At 42.6% G+C, this 22,254-nt stretch overlaps 1 protein-coding gene across 1 annotated transcript in view; it reads right to left on the bottom strand.

Annotated features, from left to right (window-relative positions):
* LOC138250906 (long-chain-fatty-acid--CoA ligase ACSBG2-like) overlaps nt 1–22,254 on the bottom strand; it is a 306,186-nt gene that overhangs the window by 162,579 nt on the left and 121,353 nt on the right. Inside the window, exons 8-9 of the mRNA XM_069205604.1 lie at nt 20,821–20,939; nt 9,312–9,533 (exon numbers count right to left, since the gene is read on the bottom strand). Coding sequence (XP_069061705.1) covers nt 9,312–9,533; nt 20,821–20,939 — 341 coding nt within the window. The remainder of the gene's footprint in view (nt 1–9,311; nt 9,534–20,820; nt 20,940–22,254) is intronic.

Below are 22,254 nucleotides of genomic sequence, written 5' to 3'. Positions count from 1 at the left end.
AACCCACGTTTATTGCCTTGATTCAGGGATTAGGTCTGCGATAAAGAGCCAAGGGTGACAAACTGAAAGTCATTGTTCACTTCAGGGGGAGGTCATTGTAGAAACTTTAGGGAGCATTAGAGTGAGGTTAGGTGAGGCTTATCCTCACTAATGTCCTTTGACTCTATTTATTTCTATTGTTGAATGCAATCAGCTTTGCTCGCCAGCTATGCCCAGATCAAGCATGTGTAGTGGCAGAGTGAGCAGTGCTTGAGTGCAGAGTGGGCGATGTTTAGACAAAATATCAATGAAAAAATAATGTGAGGACAAACTATTGTTGCAAGAATAGCAAGAACCAAAATATTGTGAAGGTAATTTTCAATAGGTAAGCACAGTTTACTATATATATTAGTTTGCTCTGGATTACTTTTCTCAAAAGAGATAGATGGAATTTCAAGTGCGCTTCAAAGATGCATTGGCAGACAGACTTTAGGCAATGTACTTCTGAAGGCTTCTAAGAAGGTTTCTCAGGGTTCCTTTTTGAGCCCCGCCATTAATCTTCACTTCTCTGATTGAATACTTTAGCTTTACATTCTACAGCTATGCTGCTGATACACTACACAACTGATTACAAGACAATTCTAGAGATGCAGCTTGTATTCTCAAGAGGTGTTTCCATGAAGTTGCAAACTAGAGTTAGAACTCCCTTGAGCCCAACAGTGAAAAAGGTTGTGTTTCCTACTGGAGGCACTTGAACACAGGGCTGGTGGCCGGGACACAGGGAATGCTGCCAACATCATCCCTTCGAGCTTGTAACTTGGGAGTCATGGTTAGTGCACACCTATCCTTTAAGGAACATATTAAGATCACTGGATCTATAGATGTCCATCTATTGAGGGTTATCGTAAAATATATTTTTTCATTCCTTCCTCCTCCAGTAAAGACCTGACACAGGCTCTTATTTTGTCTATGCTGGAATACCAAAATAACTACTGTAACATTTTTACAGCTACAACATTAGGCAGGAAGGCAGATTTTTGGTTTAAAACTTCAGGGCCTATCTCCAATGAGCTTGCCAATTTGCATTGACTACCATTAATTAAATGATTCAACTTTAAAACACTATGGACTCATTATGAGTTTGATAGATGGGAAAGCCCGTCCGTCAAACTCCCAAAACTGCCGACCACCCCGCCAAACGTAATTAGGTGGTTCCCGCTAGGCTGACGCAGGAAACTGAGGTTTGCGCCTGTCAGCCTAGCGGGAAACAGGCAGCAGCATAGTTTCCAGCTCGTATTTGAGCCAGCGGCAATGCTGTTGCCTCCAGAGTGCATTAGCACCCTTGTAATGTGCACTATCTGCACAATAGACAGTGCGCATTATGAGGGTGCTAGGCAGGGGGACCCCTGTACGGCCCATGACAAGTGCATGGGCAGTGCAGGGGCCCCCCCTGTGCCCCCCTGCACCTGCTCTCCGCCAGCCTTTTTATGGCAGTGAAACTGCCATGAAAAGAATGGTGGAGAACGAGGTCATAATCCGCAGGGCAGCGCTGCCCTGGCATATTACAATCTCCACCCGCCGTGAACCCATCGGGATCACTGATCCCGTCAGAGACTGCGAAACCCTGGCGGTCTTACCACCAGGGTCTTTAAGTGGCAGTCTGACCGCCACAGCAGCGGCGGCCCTGACCGCCACAGCGAGGCTGGCAGTCTGAAGACCACCAGCCTCTTAATGAGGGCTTATGTCTGTGCCAAATATATTCTTTATTATTGGTTAGAAGACCTATATGGCACCAATGATGTCATTTGAGATGTCATCAGTGGTGTCACAAATGATATCATGGAACATATCATGAGTAAGATATGAGAATATGTGAGGTCAGAAGCAGTACATAACTGGGGCACAAGTTATAGTTAGCTCTGAATTTCTGTGTTTCTTTAGTTCAAAACGTTATGCTGGCACTGACATATTCACCTAACTATAACGCCACCTTAATCTTTGTGTTTTTGGTGAGTTACTAGGCTTCTTTTTTACGTATAGTATCAATTTGTAACCATACATAATGCCAACTTCCGGCTACCCATGGCCTTTGGTCATGCACTGTGCTGAGTTTGGCCTCTGGGAAGGCCCGACAGCCGACCCTCAGATTCCTTAGTTTCTCAAAAAATAGTCATATTACAAAAGCACAACCTGTGGACCAAGATCCAGCTTCTTGCCAAATTTGGTCTAATTCCGGTCAGCAGTTGAATGCATGGGAAATTTGCAGTTGGGGCACCCCTTTTTTCATGGCCCCCACTTGATGGATCTCCCAGAACCTTTCCATGCACAAACTACACAAAACAGCACCTTCTTGAAAGTTTTTGTGAAGATTTGCTAAAAGGTGGCAAAGTTATAAGCAAAACAAAAAAGGCTTTTCCTATGGAAATGCTGATCTAACTATAACTACCAAGTGAAGACCACCACTGGGTCATAGGTTGTGTTTGTGTGGATGTGTGTGTGTGTGTACAACATTATTTCACAATCTTTAAAATCATAAACATTATAACACAATACTACTTCAAAGAAGGGAGGAACATTAAACAATATTCCTATGACATATTAGCATTTTAGTACCTTTTTAATAAGAAAGAAAGATGAGAGTGGGAGATACTCCCCTTTAATGGGCCATAAGTTGCAACTGCAGTAACAAAAGTAGCACATAGGAATATAATAACCACAAGGTTAACATTTAGCTATAGATGTTAGTGGTATGTGTGCTGAGGTGCAGGAATCACATTTTTTAAGTGTGGTTATTAAGGAAATGTGGGGTCCTAATCTCATTAAACATCTGTGTTAGGTATGGAGTCTCTGGTTGGCAGTCAGTTTGCACTCTGTCCAAGCAGGGACCCTCACATTAGCCAGGGTAAGGAAGTTACACTCCTAAGACAACCCCTGTTCACCCCTTTGGTAGCTTGGCACAAGCAGTCAGGCTTATCTCAAAGGCAATGTGTAAAGTATTTGTACCAACACACTTAGTAATACAGTGACAACACTGCAAAAGGGACACAGTTGCAGTTAAGAAAAATAGCCAATATTGTATCTAAATCAAACAATACCAAAGCGACAAAAATCCAACATACACAAGCAAAGTTATGGATTTTTAGATTAAAAAGAGTCTTAATCGATAGACATCAATGGATGAGTGTTTTTTATGCAAAGTACCTGGTTTGCATCAAAAATAAAGCCGCACGAGTGAGTGTGCGTCGGAGCAGTCAGTGATTCGTAGATTCCTGACTCACAAATGAGGCTGTGTATCATTTCTTCTCCGGTCGGGTAGATGATGCGTCATTTTTCTTTCCTACAGAAAAGTGATGCGTCGATTTCCGGACGGGCAACCTCGGGTCCGTGCAGGTTCATGATGGTTTTGACGCCCAGCGACAATGCAGTGAAATCCTGGAGCACAGTAGTGAAGAGCTGCACTTCATGGGTGATGCTTCGATTTCATCAGCCACAAGCAGGTGTTGCGTCGACTATCCAGCTGCGATGCAGGTGGTGCACCAATGTTTCAACCTCGAAGCAGGGGCTGCGTCAATTTTTCTCTTGCACGGCTCCAGTGTGTGGATTCCACTCTTGGTTCCTCCAGCTTCTCCTTTCAAGGGCCCAGGGACTGGATTGATCACCACCTGGCAGGGTAGGAGTCTAAGCAAAAGAGTCCAGGTGCTGGCAGAGGACATCTTTGATGGCCCTAAGACTTCAGAACAGGGGTCAAGCTAAGTCCAAGTCCTTGGAGAACACTTCACAAGCAGGAAAACATAGCAAAGTCCAGTCTTTGTTCTATCTCAGTTAGAAGCAGCAGCTGCAGGCCAACTCAGCAAAGCACACTCACAGGTAAAGGAGCAGTAGACCTCCTCCAGCTCTTCTCCTTTGCAGAGGTTCCTCTTTATCCAGAAGTAATCTAAAAGTCTGGGGTTTGGGCTTATGCTAATTTCTGCCTTTGAAGTGGGCAAACTTCAAAGGAAAGTCTCTGTTGTTGACAAGATCCTGCCTTGCCCAGGCCTGGCCCCAGACACACACCAGGGGGTTGGAGACTGCATTGTGTGAAGACAGGCACAGCCCTTTCAGGTGTAAGTGTCAGCTCCTCCCTCCCCACTCTAGCCCAGGAGACTCATCGGGTTATGCACGCTACACCCCAGCTCATCTGTGTCACTGTCTAGTGGGAATTCACAAACAGCCCAACTGTCAGTCTGACCCAGATGTGGATTCCACAGGCAGGCAGAGGCACAGAATGGCTAAGCAACAAAGGGGGTCATTATGACCCCGGCAGTCAGCGTTAATACGGAGGAAAGTACTGCCAACAGGCTGGCGGTACTTTCCTCCATATTATGACATTGACGGTTTGGCTTAAGCCTAACCGCAAATGTACCACACCGACTGCCACGGTAGTAACGACCGCCGGGCTGGAGACTGCACTCTCCAGCCCGGCGGCTGTCACTTGCCCACCTGCGGGATCATGACCCTGCCTACCGCCATGGTTTTCGTAGTATCCTTACCGCCACGAAAACCATGGCGGTAGGCACTATTATTGACAGGGAATCCCTTCCCTGTCACTGATTAGGGCCTTTACCCGCCCCCCTCCCCAGGTTTCCCTCCAACCCCCCTTCCTCTCCAGACCCCCCTCATACACACCCCTCCCTTCACACATGCACACATGCATACACACACACCCATTGCAACATTCATCCACGCATGCATACATCTGTTTACACAGACCTACATACATACACGCAAACATGCATTCACACAACTCAACATACACGCACTCACACCTCTAAACATGCGCACACATACAACACGCAACACACACCCGCATACACGCACGCACAGACATACACACACACACACAAAACACCTCCCACCCCCTCCCCTGTCGGAGCACCCGACTTACCGGTAGTCAGGGGGTCCTACGGCAGGAGACAGGACGTGCCGCTGCTGCCACCAGCAGCGTCCACCAGCAGAACACCGACAGGCCGTATTATTCTCATAATACGGCCGGCGGCGGTCTTTTGGCGGCCACCCGCCGACATGGCCACAGCCGGATTTTTGCCATACTTCTGGCGGAAATCCGGCTGTGGTCATCGGCCGGATCAAGGTCAAGGTCAAGGTCTTTTGGCGGCCGTCGCCGCGGCGGTAGGCGGTTTTTACAGCTGGAGTCATAATGGCCCCCAAAATATCCACTTTCTAAAAGTGGCATTTTCAAACTGACAATCTAAAAAACAACTTTGCCAAAAGGTGCATTTTTAAATTGTGAGTTCAGGGACCTCAGACTCCAAATCTCTATCTCCTCCCAATGGGAAACTGCCCTTAAAAGATATTTAAAGGCAGCCTCCATGTTAACCTGCGTGAAAGATAGGCCTTGCAATAGTGAAAAACAAATTTGGCAGTAGTTCAGTAACAGGCCATGTAAAACACATCAGTACAAGTCCTACCTTTAACATACACTGCACCCTTCCCATGAGGCTACCTAGAGCCTACCTTAGGGGTGCCTCACATGTACAAAAAGGGAACATTTGGGCCTGGCAGGTGGGTAGAGCTTCTCATGTGGGTGGCACAATCAATGCTGCAGGCCCACTAGTAGCATTTGATTTACACGCCCTGGGCACCTCTAGTACACTTTAATAGGGACTTGCTAGTAAATCAGATATGCCAATCACGGAAAAGCCAATTACACATACAGTTTACACAGAGAGCACTTGCACTTAAGCACTGGTCAGCAGTGATAAAGTGCCCAGAATACCAAAACCAGTCCAGCACACCGTCAAAAACACAGGAAGCAGAGGCAAAAAAAAGGGGAAACCACACAGAGGTTGCCAGGTCTAACAATCTGTTGCTGAACATTCAGGTAATAGATGTTTTACTCAAATTGGTCCAGGGTGGGTGCAGCTTCCATTCTTTTTGTGCTGAAGGAGTGGCATGGTAATTGTTGTGCAAATATTACTCAATGATGTGTCTTTTCTTGGTTTGTTGTAAATCTGTTCAGTAGTTTTTGAGAAATTACTATAACAACAATTTAATGGTGAACTTAAAATGGTTAACTCCTGATAGTCCACAATCTGTTTTTTTAATGTGCCTGTATCTTTAGTACTGCATGATTAAATTTAGCAGATGTTTATCTATCTTTAGTTTATTCAATGCATTCTTACATTTAAGCAGATCTAGAGGTAATGAAACAGCTATAAAGGAGGATCAAAACAGTTTTCATTTGCTAATACCCTTGGCAACCTGTTATGAATTTAAATGAACTTAGGTAGATGTTCAGCATGTTTGTTCTCTGTCTAGATCTGCATGTGCAAGATTCATGCAGATCCAACAAAGGAAGGGAAAAGTTAAAAGCCGGGAGAACAATACATTTTTTTATGTCTGCATAACATTTGTGTTGCTTAATAAATCTGTTCAACCTCTTACTGTTTTAATGAGATGCATTTATTAAGGGGTGTTAGAAATGGCCTACTATGCAGAGTCACCCCCAAACATTTTGTCTTCCCTCAATTTTGCCTTTTGCTGTATTTTTGCTTGTTGGCCTTAAGACTCTATGCACTTTACCACTGCATCCCAGTGTTTAAAGTGCTCGTGCTCACTAATTAAAACTTGGTTTGATTGGCATACACCTGATTGTCATATTTAATTTACATGTGTGTCCCTTGTACAGTGGCATAACATATACCTAGGGCCTGCCAACTAAATGCTGCCAGTGGGCCTGCAGCACTTACTGCACCATCCACTTAAGTAGCACTTCAAAACATGTCCCAGGCCTGCCAGTACAGCCTGAAGGCAGTATCCCACTGCCATGTCGACTTGGCATTGAAAACCATTTGCCCAAGCCTTAAACACCCCTTTTATTACAAATAAGTCACCCCTAAGGTAGGCCCTAGGTAGCCCTTAGGGCAGAGTGCTGTGTAATTAAAAGGTAGGACATGTACCTTTTAGTTTTAAATGACCTAGTAGTGAAAAACTTCCAAATGTGTTTTTCACTACTGTGAGGCTACCACTCTCATAGGGTAACATTAGGGATTCTTTTTTCAAATTAATAAGTTATCGTTCTTAAACCAGGGGTGGTTGATTTCTCACGTTTGCTATCTATGAACTTGTAATGATAAACCCTCTTTAATGTTAAAATCAGATTTGTCATTACAAGTTTGAAATTTACTTTTTAGAATGCTGGCATTTTCCTTCCCTTAGCCCTTTGTGCTTGCAGCCTGCCTTAAGTCAAATGGCTGAGAGTAACTGACAGTTGAGACTTTGTGAATTCATCCCAGACAGTCACACAATAGTGGGATTAGCAGAGCCTGAATGGGCCATTAACTGACTTGAAGGGGGGCGGAGCTAGGCACAGCTGCACTTGCAACTGAATAGGCTGTGTTCTGCCACCACACAATAGGCTTAGCAACCCTCTATTGTCAGTGCAGCCAGCTAGGAGCCAGGGCCGGGGAGGCAGAAATTCATCCTGGAACTTCAGAGAACCTTCCTGGAAACTTCACCTAACTAGGAGCAGAGCACCAGGATATAAGAAGAGGGCTTTCAGACCTGCTTCCCAGTTCACTACTCAACCTACGGAAGGGCTCTCAGAGGATTGCCTGATATAGTGACCTGCTGCACACTCTGCGAGGATGCTACTGTACCTGGAAGGACTGCTTTGCTGCCTGGGGCCTGCTTGGAACTTTCAGAGGTCAGCCCTGCTGTAAAGCCCTGCATCACCACCTGCCCCCAGGACTTCAGAAGTGACTCCAAGGGCTAGTTTAGCTGGCCTCCTGGTCTGCGTCACAGGGACATATCAGGTTCCCACAATCTTAAACCTGCACCTGGATCCAGCCTGAGTGAGTCTTGCACCCCCAACAGGCCTCCACCCACTCCTGGATCCTTGGTTGTTGTGCTAAAGGTGCCCAGGTGGCTATTTTCCAAAACGGAGGACTTGCTATTTTGAACCTTAAACTTTAGAAATGTAGAACTCTGTTTCTATTAGTTGGTTTTCAAGGTTTTGGTGTCACATAATTTATAAACATTTGTTTAATTTTCCAAATTGGTTTGGGATTTTTATTGTGTTTTTTGTTCACTGTGTTGCTGTTGTTTGTGTACTGCAAAAATACTTAACACATTGCCTCTAAGTTTAGCCTGACTGTTTTTGTGCCTAGCTACCCAGGGTTAATCACATGTTAAATTTTTGACTTTTGTGGTTTACCCTGCAAGGGATTGTGGCTGTTGCTTGACCAGGTCTCACAACCCAGTCACCCAACAACCCAGTTTCTCACAGGGAGGGGCATGGCTTGATGCAAAGAGGAGAGAGAATGTTAATTTGATATTTTACTTCAATTTATCAGGAATTTACATATTTAGTCCTTGCCAAATTAAGACCAGGGCATGGATCTCAGGATTCATGCACATCTGACAATTAATGTGGAGAGATGAAGTTCAAGAAAAGGTCAAAAACTTTGATTGCTAAAATTGCAAGCACCATGTGACAGATTTGTTTGAACGACTAGCTATCAGAATTGGAATAACCTTGTTTTCTGGATGTGTAGCTGGTAACTGGCCAAATGGAAGGTTGGTTAGTTACAGTATGCCCATGTTTCAGATGATCAGAGGCTGTGAATAGTAGGGACTGCCCACTGGTTGAGCATTGCCCTTGCCTGAAGTCTGTGAACAGAGTGGGTTGGCCGCCTGTGAATAGGGTTACTGTTAGTGAAGTAGGAGATCAGTTAAATAAAACCTATGCGTTAAACAAAAGAACTGAAATCTGTCTATGTACATTGATGATATGTATACTGATGTTGCTTTGAGAGATGTAGTCAATTTGTCTTTTCTAATTTTTCACCTGATAGGAACAACACATAGCATTACTCAGAGTTTGTCAATTTCCCTTGCTGGCTGTTAGAGGACCTTGCACTGGTTGTCTAGAGGGCACTGAGTCTGTTGATTGTGTTTGTTGTAGTTGAATATTTTGAGGAGGCTAATGCTGACCTGTTTTTGACTTTACGATTGAGTGTGATACTGATTGGGAAATTTGTAGTGTTTAATTGTATTGATAAAACATGTCACTTTCATTATTACTTAAGTTGGTGTTGGAAAAAATTTAATATTGTGAGTGTGTGGTGTTTATGGTTTTGAGTCTTAACAAAATGTATATCAAAAGAGCAAAATCAGTCCAAGCGTTTCTATCAACCAAGAGTCTGAACAACCTGTTGTCAACTCTATATTGTATTATCTTCAATGTCACTATGGTATCATACACTTAACCAGTGACCTATAGTTAAATAAGATGCCTTTGGTCGCTGCTCTGTGAAGAAGCAGGATTCACTGACCTGCCAATGCGGAAGTTGCTCTGCACAGACACCATATATGGCCCGAAGGTCTCACTCATACCGTAGAGTTGCATAAGTTGCAGGTTCAGGCCCATGAAGTACTCCAGTGTCTCCTTCATGATGGGGGCTGCACCAGAATGGCAGTGAGTGCATCGATCAAGGCCCAGGCCAGTTTGTATATTCTTGAGGATCAGCTTATCCGCTAACCATTGCCGGCCATTGCTGTAATGCAGAAAGATGATTGTTCAGATTATTACAAATCCATGGAGTAAGTTCAGAAGAATGAAGAAAGCAGAGGCAGAACAGGAAACTGTGGAATCCACTATCTTATCATATAAAAAAAGTTGCTGTCTCATGACAAGTGTGTGCATGTGTAGTGATGCATGCACAAACAGCATGGAGCGGGGAACAGGTTTTAGGCTTTTTTGCTGATGTTTTCTCTATTGACACTATGGGCCCTATGTACGAACACATTTTCCCATTGACACAGAATGGGAAAAACCCTTTGATACATCTGGTCCCAAGACTCTTAGGCACTAGAAGGCATGTTATGTGTGAAACTATTGGTTTTACCAATTCTTGCTTAAAATTCACAGCAAGCAAAACTGTAGACCCACAACAGAATCCACCTCATGAAATGGCAGATTTCCTTTATTTAAAAAAGGCTTTTCTGAAGCCACTTGACAGCAGGTTCGCACTAGGGGGCACATTTACTATGTTTTTCAAGCAAAGTGGCGCAGCAAGGAAACTTGCTGCTCTGCATTGCATGAAAAAATAGAAATGCTTCATATTTTGAAATATGTACATAATGTTTACTCTCTACTTGCGCTGACACACTGTATGCTGCCAAAGCAGCCACCCTTGCTCCATATTGCAAGAGTGCATGTATTACAGGCAGGATTATTTTTGTGCAGGAAGTATCAATCCTTAAAGGCATATTCTTCTGTCGAAGTGTGCTGCTGAATACAATGAACATGGAAATAAGCAGAAACAAAGAAAAATTTAGATATTTCTCCTCTTCTCTCCTGTTAAGCGCACCATTTTGACTCAAACCTAGTTTTACAAGTCTTTTCAAATCTGCATTTGTGCAATAACACATGGGTGGATGCATAGGAAGGCCTATGCCCCACCCATGTAACACCACTTTGATGCAAAGTAATGCAAAGTGTTGCTTTACTTTGTATTTACTAAACCTCGCAAAGCTGTATGACTTAGCCCATGCCAAAAATGATCTTGCAACAGGGTCCACACAAAAAAAGTGACACTGCCTGATGCAAAATCATACTAAATCCTGGTCATGGTTTTAAGTTTGAATAATTTCTAAAATCAACTGAAAGCCACCACACGCACAGAATGAAATAAGATTTGTGAGGGCCTGCGAAACTTGAAGGGGCCTTTGAGAAATAGACCAAAGACTGTTGCATAAGTTACGACTTTGGTGTTATTCTACAAGGTCTGCTTTACCATCCATGGGTGACATGGGTTAACTCGGTTCAATGCACCAGCGAGGAATGTGAAAGACAGATTACTGTAGTCTTGTAAATCACTATTCAATGTGTAATGGACATAGAAGTGTTGCTTCTGGGTTACTAACAATCACATAAATGGATCAGGGGCACAATGGAAACAGAAACAAATCTTATTTCCTTGTTCACCATATCAAACACACTGTACTAAGAAGAATGATCATTTTTAAGTTAAAAGTATTTATTACTACAGGAATAATCTGTTTCTCAGTACATCTAAAATAACTATACATAATATTATGAAGACAGCAAAAAGGCATGTTATAAAGAAGGAGAAGGGAATACATATTTCCAGCATTGTTAAAATGGCATTAAAATTGTCATCTATAACCTGACACCCTATTGCCTACTTCTATGTGCTACATTAAGAGAGCATGGAAGGCAGAACAATTTGCAGTCTAGAGTTTCTTAGGGAGATGAGACACACTGTATACCTTGTTGACAGTAAAGTGTGTCTTTATCAGCAGAGGCATGAAGATAGTGTTTCCCGCGAAGGGCAAACACTAGTTGCAGTAGCAGTAAACCAGCCTTCCTCTGGGACTCAATGTTATTAGCTTCAGGCAAGATGTAGCATCTGTGAAGTGCAAAGTGTGCAGACAGTAGGTATAAGACTGTCTCTTGAAGAATCTTGGACGATACTCTGGGCAATGGACTTCTCCTGACAAGTGGTCAAGTGGTTATCCTTCTATATTAAAGTTTATCAGAAACTGGAATTTCTGACAGAATTTTAAGAATGTCATAGATTATGCGCATCAAGGTATGCTTCCCAGACTCTTTCTTATGAAGAGGTAAAAAGATGTGAATTTAGATGACACTATTTCGGTTATCTGTCTGTGTTCTTATTCATTCTTGACATGGTAAAAAGTAGACATTTGACCCAGAAAAATGTCACATTGATGGTTGAATTAGTGTAATTGATTGAAGGGCTTCACACTTTCAGAGATCTTAGAAAGGGAAGGTCAGGCGGCATCTGCAGTTAATAGCTAAGTGCATGGGCAGTGCAGGGGCCCCCGAGTCCCCTTGCCGCCAGCCTTTCCATGGCAGTGTTTACAGCCATGGACAGGCTGGCGGTAAGGGGAGTCGAAATCCCCAGGGCAGGCCTGCTTGCAGCGATGCCATGGTGGATTACGACCGCCGGGACCACCATGGCGGTATACCGCTGGTCCCGGCAGTATGACCGTGGCGGAAGCGCCACGTCATGATATGGCTGGCAGTACCGCCAGCCTGTTGGCGGTACTACCGCCACAATAACCCTGGCGGTCACCGACCGCTAAGGTTAAAATGAGGCCCATAGTCTGGGAAGACATGCCCTAATTCCAGTTTATAAAAGCTATGAATTTTTAATATGACACACCCATTATTTCTCTTGAGTTTCCCAACAATGCCCCAAGAACTGCATAAGGATTGTCACTTCATAAAAATATACTTTGGAGCCTTTTTGGAAAAGCTTTGATGAACCAGAATACAGGTATATCAGATTAGAAGCAAGACCTTAAATCTTTCCATTTCACTTGACACCTGGGAATAATTCTGGAACAATGCTGGTTTTAGGGTGGTTCCATCTGTGCTGCTTCACTGGGCATCAAGCTCAAGGAGTTTCCATTTGCACAAGCTCACAGAGGTGCCATTTGCACTCTGAAGCAGTGATAGGTGAGTGAGATAAGAGATGCTTGCAATGTTGTTTGTGTGCCTAGACTTTTACAGAGGAGGATAGCTTCAAGATAACTCTGATGGCTAAAATTTATGCTAGTAAAGTCTTTTTGTGTCTAGTTTTGACACATGATAAAGTAGTCCTGAGGTCTAATGTGTCTGCTGCAAAGCATGACGTGTAGCAAACAAATTACATATTTGTATTTATGTAGATAGCTCAGTTGGTTACTAGTTTTGTTGCAGAGATATCTTTGTTACTTTCTGTTCATACGTTACAATCCTTCCATTATAAGCTATGAACCTGCAGCAAAGGGCTGTATGCAAACTGCAAGGCATAGTTCTAGAACCTTATTGTTTTTTCTCATTTTAGGGTTGTTAAAAGGGTTCCTTTGGACAGTAATTCTTATCAGTATAGACAAACCACCACAATGTTACCTTTTTGAATCGTGAGCCTATCTATGCTTCTCCAGAGCAGTTACTATTGATATATTCCTACCAGTATGGTAGGCCTGTCCCGTATGGTAGACATGTGCCTTCGACACCTTGCAGCCCTAATTCTCCTATGCAACATTTCTTATACATTGATGTATGCACTTGTACGATTCACGGTCTTTCATAATATGTGTCTGTGTGATGTAAAGTGCTCTGACAACCTACATTGGGATGAGTAGTGTAAGTAATTAAATAAATGCAAGAGTGGGGACATGGAGAGATGAGGGTTACTGTTGGAGGGTGGTACTGAGGGAATCCTTGAAGAAGGAGGTTGTGGAGTGGCACCAATAAAGATTGTCGCACCAGTCGGTACCAATGCTAAAGCCTGCCCTGCTCAGGAGATCTGGCAGAATCTCTATTATTGTGACCCTCACAGGAATAAAAAACAATGGTGTGCCCTGTGCTTGCCGGAGCTGGTCTCTGACAAGGAGAAGATCAGGGTTGTGAGAAGCTCCTGGACAGGGAGCGAGCCACACAAGATCAACAAAGACTATAAGCATTCCAATGAGATTCTTTACATAGTGCATCAACAATACACTTTCTTACTGTCCTCCAGTGAAACCACTATAAATAGGATGAACGGAGCTCGTTGAAACAGAGAGGCACACATTCTCTCTTCTAAGAAATTTGACTCAGAAGGGGCGTCCTAGCAGTTACCTCAGTTATAGTCAGAAACACAGGGCCTTGTACATAGAGAGAAGTCTGACCTAAGCAAACAGAATGCAATACTGTATCCCACTTCCCATTTTAGCATTTTGGCATATTAACGCAGACTCATTGGGATAGGGAGTTAGCAAAATGGCATGTTCTCTTTACATACTATTACATTGTTCATGTTTTCTTTTTTCATGTTAACTGTGATATTTGTGACTATTATCTTGTGTATTCTGTACTAGTTTGGTTTCTAAGAAAACCCTCTGTTAACACTAGCACAGATGTCTTTATCTGTGTGTTGACTTCCAGCAAAGGACATGGTTAACCTTGGAAAATATACCTCTTGTCGCTGAAAGGTCATCTGTTTCGTAGCTTGGATCATTTCCATTTCAAGTTGGAGATTTTCACTGGGTATCTGCCCATCTCTCTTGCACCAAATAAAAGCTTGTTATACATGTTCTGCCCAGAGGCCAAAGGATTTTATATACAGGTGTTGTGATGTGGCATAGAATGCCGCTGTGTCATGTGGAATCCTCTGACACAGCTTGCTGATGTCTCGGCATTCCACATGATACCAACGGACTGAGGTGAACGTCTTCTCTTCCCTCTGTGCCCTTTGTAATACTACTTTTAATACTTAAAGCTTGTCTTTATAAATATTAAAGACTGTTTCACTCCAGCGCTATTGTGGAACTCCTCACTTCAAGTTTGGCGACGAGTTTCTGGTCCTTGAAGAGCCCACTTCCAGCTGTGTGAAGACTTTGGTGTTCCTGGGATCGTTTATTCTTTGACTGACTTATGTGGAACGGCATCTCAAGGATTGTTTTTTTGGTGTTTCCCTCATTGCTACGATCCTGTATGTATTTGAGGGCACAAAGGGTACAGAGGGTACTAAGGAGAATACCGTTTGCATAACGGTATTTCTACTTGGTGCTTCGCTGCGCGCGTGAACTGCGCAAGGCACATGTGCCTCAGCTCGTGTCTGGAGACGCGAGCATTGTAGCGCGTGTGTTTGAAGACGCGAGGCACAGGTGTTTTCGCTCGTGTCTGGAGACGCGAGTATTGTAGTGCACGTGTACATTAAAACGCGAGCTCTTCAGTTTGCGCGCACGGCATAAGGTTGTCTCCTACCTTGTGTTAATCGGCATTTCAGCTACCTTAGAGCCACCATCAATATTGAAACGACGCTGCCTTGCTTTCACGTCATTTGTTGAGTAATGAAAATAGAAGAAGGACACTTCACCTGTCATTGACACAGATGAGGGACTATTTTTTTTTCTCTCAACTTTGGTCCCTTCTACATAGAAATCGGCCATCTTTCTTTGGTCTATCATACATATACATATTATTTGTATTAACGTCCATTATTTATTTATTTATTTATTTTTCTTCCTTTTCTTTTGTTTTTTGAAGAGACTGTTTTAAAAAAAAAAATGCAGAATGTATTACCACCATCACCTTTTTTGCAAGATCCAGGTGATCCTCCTTTAGAGTGGAAATTATGGTTACGTTCATTCAAGGCATACCTGGGAGCTATAGACGGTCATAAATTCAGGCCGGAAAGAAAAAAAAGTTTAATGTACTATCACTTAGGAGTGGAAGGACAGAACATTTTTTATCATCTTCCAGCTTATGAATTACGTGAGGATGAGGAGTTGGATGAATTTGAGATGGCGGTTGCGCAGCTGGACAAACATTTCACTAAGATTAAGAATGTAGTTGTCCATAGGTACAAATTCTTTACCAGAGCACAAAATCCTAATGAAAGTGTTGATTCTTTCATTACTGCGTTAAAAGTACTGGCGGCCAAATGTGAATTTGAAAACTTTACTTCGCAACTTATACGTGACCAACTGGTAGCAAGGTGTTTTTCGAAAAGAATTCAAGAAAAGTTATTAACATGTAAAGACCCGTCATTAGATAAAGCTATTGATATAGCAAAAAGCATTGAATGTTCATTGGAGGATGATAAACAGTTGGAATTGTCTATGTCTAACGTTTCTATTTCAGGTGCGGTGATGAATACACAAAATCTTGATCACGAGAGACTGCTTCGTACTAAAAAAAAACAAGATTGCTCTCCACCTGCTAGGAATACTTTACCTTTCAAAAGCAACTTTAAAACTATGTGTTACAGATGTGGTTCTTTAAGTCACGTTTCATCTTTCAGGAGCTGTCCGGCAGTTAATCAACAATGCAGGAACTGCAACAAACTGGGTCATTTCTCACGTGTATGTAGAGGTGGAAAAAGGAGTAGCATCCGTTGTGTACTAGATGGAGATAAGGATAATGCACAACAGGATGACAATGAGCTTGTTTTGGTTATCAAAGATGACAATCCCTCTCTTAGTAAAGTGGTAATGGACCCTGATGTTGAGGTACTAGTGGGTGGTGTGTCTGTCAAATTATTAGTAGACACTGGTGCACGCATTACTATTGTTTCATTAGAAAAATTCAATGAGTTTTGGAGTGGTAATATTCTTTTTCCTTTGAGGGGAGCAAAATTGATTTAGTCGGTTTTTTTTTTACTTCATTGTCTGTTTTTGGTAAGACACTCCATGGCAAGGTGTATGTAGCAAGAAAAGGCATTAATGTGTTGGGCTTAATTCACCAAGCGGATTTTAAATTGGTCATTAAACCGGGAAGGGAGAAACCTGTCGTGATTGATTGTAGCAACACCAATTGTATTAACACATTACATGATGCAAAGCATTTCTGGCAACAAAAATTCAAACGTTTGTTCCAGGATAAGTTAGGTAAAATTACAAGCTACACACACACAATCAGATTGAAACAAGGAGTAACCCCGGTCAAGCATAAATTGAGGAATGTTCTTTTTAGCGTGAGGGCAGAATTGTCCAATTTATTAAGGGACATGTGCGAACAGGAGATAATAGAAAAGATTGAGGCAACTCTATGGTTATCCCCCATTGTCTTAGCAAAGAAGAGCTCTGGAGACCTTAGGATGTGTGTGGACTTAAGAAGCCTGAATGAGGCAATTTGGGTTGATAGTTTCCCGTTGCCCAGAATAGACGATCTCATAGCCAAAGCGGGTTCAGCCAGTTGGTTTACGAAGTTAGATCTCAAATCGGCGTACCATCAAGTTGAACTTGATGTTGACTCACGCTATCTCACGGCTTTTGTGACACCTGATGGTACTTTCCAGTTTTGTAGATTACCTTTTGGTTTGGCGTCAGCTGCTGCTGTCTTTCAAAGATTAATGACTGACATTTTTCCTAATAGTTCCAATGTTGTCATATTTCAGGATGATATCCTGATTTTTGCTGACACTGAAATGGAACATGACAGGGTTGTGGAAGAAGTTTTGAAAACTTTGGAAGATAGAGGAGTTACTTTGAGAGGAGACAAATGTCTCTTCAAGACGCGGGAGATCGAGTACTTGGGGCATGTGTTATCGGAACAGGGGGTTAAACCGAGGCCCAAGTTAGTGAAAAGCATTTTGGAAGCTCCTGCACCTAAAACCAAGGAGCAGCTTCTTTCTTTCTTAAGTTTATGGGAATTTTATGCAAAGTTTTTAAAAGACTTTGCCAAGACCACTGAGTGTCTTCGAGCCATTCTTAAAAAGAAACAAATGTTTCTTTGGTCTAAAGAGTGTAATGACGCTTTTGAACTGGTTAAGCAGCAAATTGTCAATTCTCCTGTGTTACAACCTTCTTCTGATGAAAGAAAAACTATTATAACAGTGGATGCATGTGAGTATGGATTAGGTGCTGTTTTGACACAAGTTTCTGATGGAGGCAAGGAAAGCACCATTGGGTTTGCTTCTAGGACCTTGAGGGAGGTTGAACTGAAGTATTCTGTTATTGAAAAGGAACTTCTTGCCTGTGCTTGGAGTGCTGAGAAATTTAAACAGTACCTTTGGGGTAGACACTTTGTCTTAAAAACCGATCACCGCCCCCTCGTGGAAATCTTATCTGGTAAGAAAATTAAACGTTCTACTGCTCGTATTGCTCATTTGTCTGCTAAATTATTAGAGTTCAATTTTTCTGTCGAGTATATTCCGGGAGGAAAAAACAGTAGAGCAGATTGTTTATCCCGTTTTCCCATATTAGATGAGGAAGAACTAGAATGGGAGACTGAAGTAGAAGAATGCTTAATAGCGTGTATTGCTGAAACTTTGGATGAAAATGTTTGGATCAAGTCATTGCGAGATGACAAATGGTTGTGTGAAGTTATGCAATATGTTAAGTCTGGGTGGCCAAGAGAAAGAACTCTTCCGCCTGAATTACAACCTTATTGGAAGGTATCGGAAGAATTATCTGTTGAAGGTGACATGCTCATTAGATGTGACAAACTTATTCCTCCAGAGTGTCTCAGGAAGGATTTGATTCTTAAAGCACATGTAGGACATCTTGGTTCCACTATTACCAAAAGGAAACTGAGATAAAATTTCTGGTGGCCTAGTATGGATAAGGAAATTGAGGAGTTGGTTAAAAAGTATCCTAGGTGTTGTGTAAGTGACAAGGTTCTTGTTACCCAGGGAATGACTGATTCCTTTGTTCCATCGCCAACTCGGGCATGGCAGAAAATTGGCTTAGATTTTCTTGGACCATATTATGTACTGCCGCCAGACATGAGGTATTTCATGGTTATAGTGGATCACCTTTCCAGGTGGGTTGAGGTTTTGCCTATCAGGGTTCCCACCACTCAAAGTGTTATTAAATGTCTGAAAGAAGTTTTTAGCCGGGAAGGTTTGCCTGAACAAATAATGACCGATAACGGGGTACAGTTTGTATCCACAGAAATGTGTCAATTCTTGCACAGATGTGGCATTAAACACATCAGAACTCCTCTCTATAATCCCCAGAGTAATGGTGTTGTTGAACGTTTCAATTGTGTGCTTGTGGAATGTATACAAGCAACCCTTAGGAACAACATGCCTGTTGGACAAGCTATTAAAGAATTGATCTGGTCTCATCGCACCACAACTCATGTTGCTACTGGTAAGACTCCTTTTGAGTTGATGAGGGGGAGGATCGCGACGACAGAATTATGTCCTTTTTGGATGATTGATTTATTTCATGAGGGGTGTGATCTTAAGAAGGAGTGGCAAATTGCAAAAAAATATTCTGATGTAATGGGAAAGCGAAGATTGAGGGCAATACCGTTAAGAAAAAAAAATCAGGATCTCCAGGTTGGAGATTGGGTAAGAGTTAAAGATCCTTTATTACTCAAAAAAGGCTTGTCAAAATTTAGAGAACCACAGCAAATTCTAGAGGTATGTAAAAATGCAGCTAGGCTGGCTGATGGGAATTGGTGGGGTGTCTCGCGTTTGGCGTTAGATCCCAGTGTTCATTCTAAAAGTGAGTCTGGAAGTAATCACAAGTTGTCCATTCATTCCAATGGAAAAGAAGTTGATTCCAGTCATTTTCCTGAATGTATGAGAAAGATTGCCCACAAAATTTTTGAGAAGAAGGGTAAGCGGGAATGCCGCAAACCTGTTAAATTTCATGATTATATTATGTCGTGAAAGTGATATATGTGTGTATTATTTGTTTAGTAGTTTGTTACTTTTCACTCTGATTACACATAGTTTATTAGGTGCTGTTTATAAGTTACTCTTGTTCAATTTCAGTAAGACAGTTTTGTTTATATTTATAGTATTGTTTTATTTATTCTAAATGTATTAAGAACAATGTTAAATTAAAGAAAGGGGGGAGATGTTGTGATGTGGCATAGAATGCCGCTGTGTCATGTGGAATCCTCTGACACAGCTTGCTGATGTCTCGGCATTCCACATGATACCAACGGACTGAGGTGAACGTCTTCTCTTCCCTCTGTGCCATTCGTAATACTACTTTTAATACTTAAAGCTTGTCTTTATAAATATTAAAGACTGTTTCACTCCAGCGCTATTGTGGAACTCCTCACTTCAACAGGTCTGACCAAAATAGCTTGGTAAATCAAGATTGTGTCTAACGTGGTACTCTGACTGGGTCTATTAACCAATTACTTGACACTACAAAGGTTTCCTGCAAAAGGAGAGTAAATACTACTGGTGGCAACTGAAAGATTTGCTTCTACACCTAAAATATTGTATTCTTAGGAAGAATATGAGGCAACAGAAAAGGAACTAGGGCCTTTCTGAGTCTTAAAAGGAAATATTTCCTGCTAGATATACAGCAAAAGAAAGTCAATATATCCCCATAACTTCTATAGACAACATGTAGTGCTTTTCTGCTAAGCGCTACCCATCTGCCTTTCGTCTGAAATCATGAGACGTGCATATTTCCCAACTCCAAAAGGTCAGCTGGTAAACCTGCCCTGCTTGGGGGCCAGGAGAAATCTACTGGGTGTGATGAAAATTGCTTGAGAGTCTACCCTGATCATTAGTCTGATCCAAGGACTAGTAGTCTATAAAATTAGCTTGAAGAATAATTGAATCTGTAAGTGGTCTCTTTCTAAAGTGTATACCATGTTCTTACTCATTGTCCAAACCCATGTATCAGAGTCCTGGTGACACTGAGACATGGGTTTGTATATTCCTGTGCTTGAGAAAGCTACTTCATATTTTTGTAGACAGTCATTGGGATATGCTGAACACTGCAGACTCCCTTAAGCCTGCAATAACATTCTCTGGCTTGTCCCTCTTTACACAGCAGGACACCAATAGACTATCACAAAACAGGCTTTCTTGCTACATTGTAACATTCTTCTTTGGGCATCTGTGCCTAGTACATGCAAATGAAGCTATGGTAGGAGGCTGCGTTCTAACAAAAGCAAATATCTATAACCTGATCCTTTAGTATACCAGTAGCCATAGGTGATCATTTTATTTGGTTCATCGTGTGTTGCTGTGTAAGAATTATAAAAAAGTTTTGGGTTGCATCTTGACCACAGAACAGATGTTTACTGAATACTCTAGACTGCCTTGTTATTGTGATCTATGACAACATCTGCATTTCAAACATAATACCACATCTTGAACAAGCCTTAACTGCTATATCTAGCTAACCATAGAGAGGCATGTGTCCAAAAATGTGTACCTGGTCATCTATTTAGAGTGCAATAGGTAATGATGCTCTGAGACACTGGTGATCAACAACAGTATTCACATGATACTGTCCAATAGCCACTGTCTCGCCCAAGTGCACCTCATGTAACAATCACAAACTATGCTCCCCAACATGGATAATATAAAACATTATCATGCCTCTGGAACATACCCATTCATAAAGTTGCAGCTAGCCATGCCCTCTGTCACTTCTTGGAACTTCTCCCAAACACGCGGTACCCCAAAGAACATGGTAGGTCGAACTTCTTTCAGCATATGAACCAGGGAGCCCTGTGATAAAGAAATACAGATGGAACTAGATGATGGAATGATTGGGTACAAAAAGATATTCTTCTATGCCATTGTTCTATTTGAGAAATGCCAGCTGCTTCTATTCATACATTTCTTATAAAAATTGGTACTGTTAAAACATATTGGCCCTCATTACAACCCTGGCGGCCGGTGTTAGAGCGGCGTTAACACCGGCAACAGGCCTGCAGTAAAACAAATGAGATTTTGTCCCTGGCGGTAACCGCCATCAAAGACCGCCACTTTAACACACCGACCGCCAGGGTGGTAACGGCCGCTGGGCTGGAGACTTCGGTCTCCAGCCCGGCGGCCGTCACAATCCCACCCTCAGGATTATTACCCGGCCTACCGCCATGGTTTTCGTGCCAAACTTACCGCCACGAAAACCATGGCGGTAGGCACTACCAGTGCCAGGGAATCGCTTCCCTGGCACTGATAGGGGTCTCCCCCGCCACCCTCCCTCTCCCCAGAGCCCTTACCCACCCTCTCCCTCCCTCTCCTGCCCCTCCGCACATATACACACCTGCACGCGCACCCAAAGGACTCATCTGGACTGCCTTGATGAGAAGGACTGCTGCCCTGCTGTTGCTCTGCTGCCCTGCTGGCCTAGCCCGACTTCCAGAGTGGAAATTCAACGCAACGCCTGCCTTGCCACGCAAAAATTAGACACATCGCCTACCGGATTGACGCAGCACCCATGCCTTCTTCCAGCGCATCAAGTATTTTCAGGCATCAACCCTGAGCATAAAGATATCCCTGCATCGCAGTGAGGAACCAAGACTGCGTGCCGAAAAACAACGCAAGCCCATGCATGCATCTTCTGTGCCGCATCGGAAAATTTGACACACCACCTTATTTTTCCACACATCTCTTCCTCTGCAGTCTCCGTGCATCGTTATTTTTTATGCATACCAGGTAACAAAGAGACAGCTGTTTATTTCTAAAGATTTAGACTCTTAAACTTTTTTAAAGTGATTCTTCAGCTTGTTCTTATTGGATCTTTGTCGCTTTGACCTTATTTTATTCAGATAACTAATATCTATAACTTGTGTGGTGTATTTTTGTGGTGTTTTCACTGTGTTACTGTATAATTTATTGCACAAATACTTTACACATTACATTCTAAGTTAAGCCTGACTGCTCAGTGCCAAGCTACTAGAGGGTGGGCACAGGATAATTCAGATTGTGTGTGACTTACCCTGACTAGGATTGAGGTCCCTACTTGGACTAGGGTGTATACCTCTGCCAACTCAAGACCCCATTTCTAACACAAACTCACCATGAAATGACAGATCAT

This window comes from Pleurodeles waltl, chromosome 1_2 (genome assembly GCF_031143425.1).
Source record: "Pleurodeles waltl isolate 20211129_DDA chromosome 1_2, aPleWal1.hap1.20221129, whole genome shotgun sequence".
NCBI lineage: Eukaryota > Metazoa > Chordata > Amphibia > Caudata > Salamandridae > Pleurodeles > Pleurodeles waltl.
Note: the sequence above shows the minus strand (reverse complement) of the source record. Positions and strands in the feature narration are given on the sequence as shown.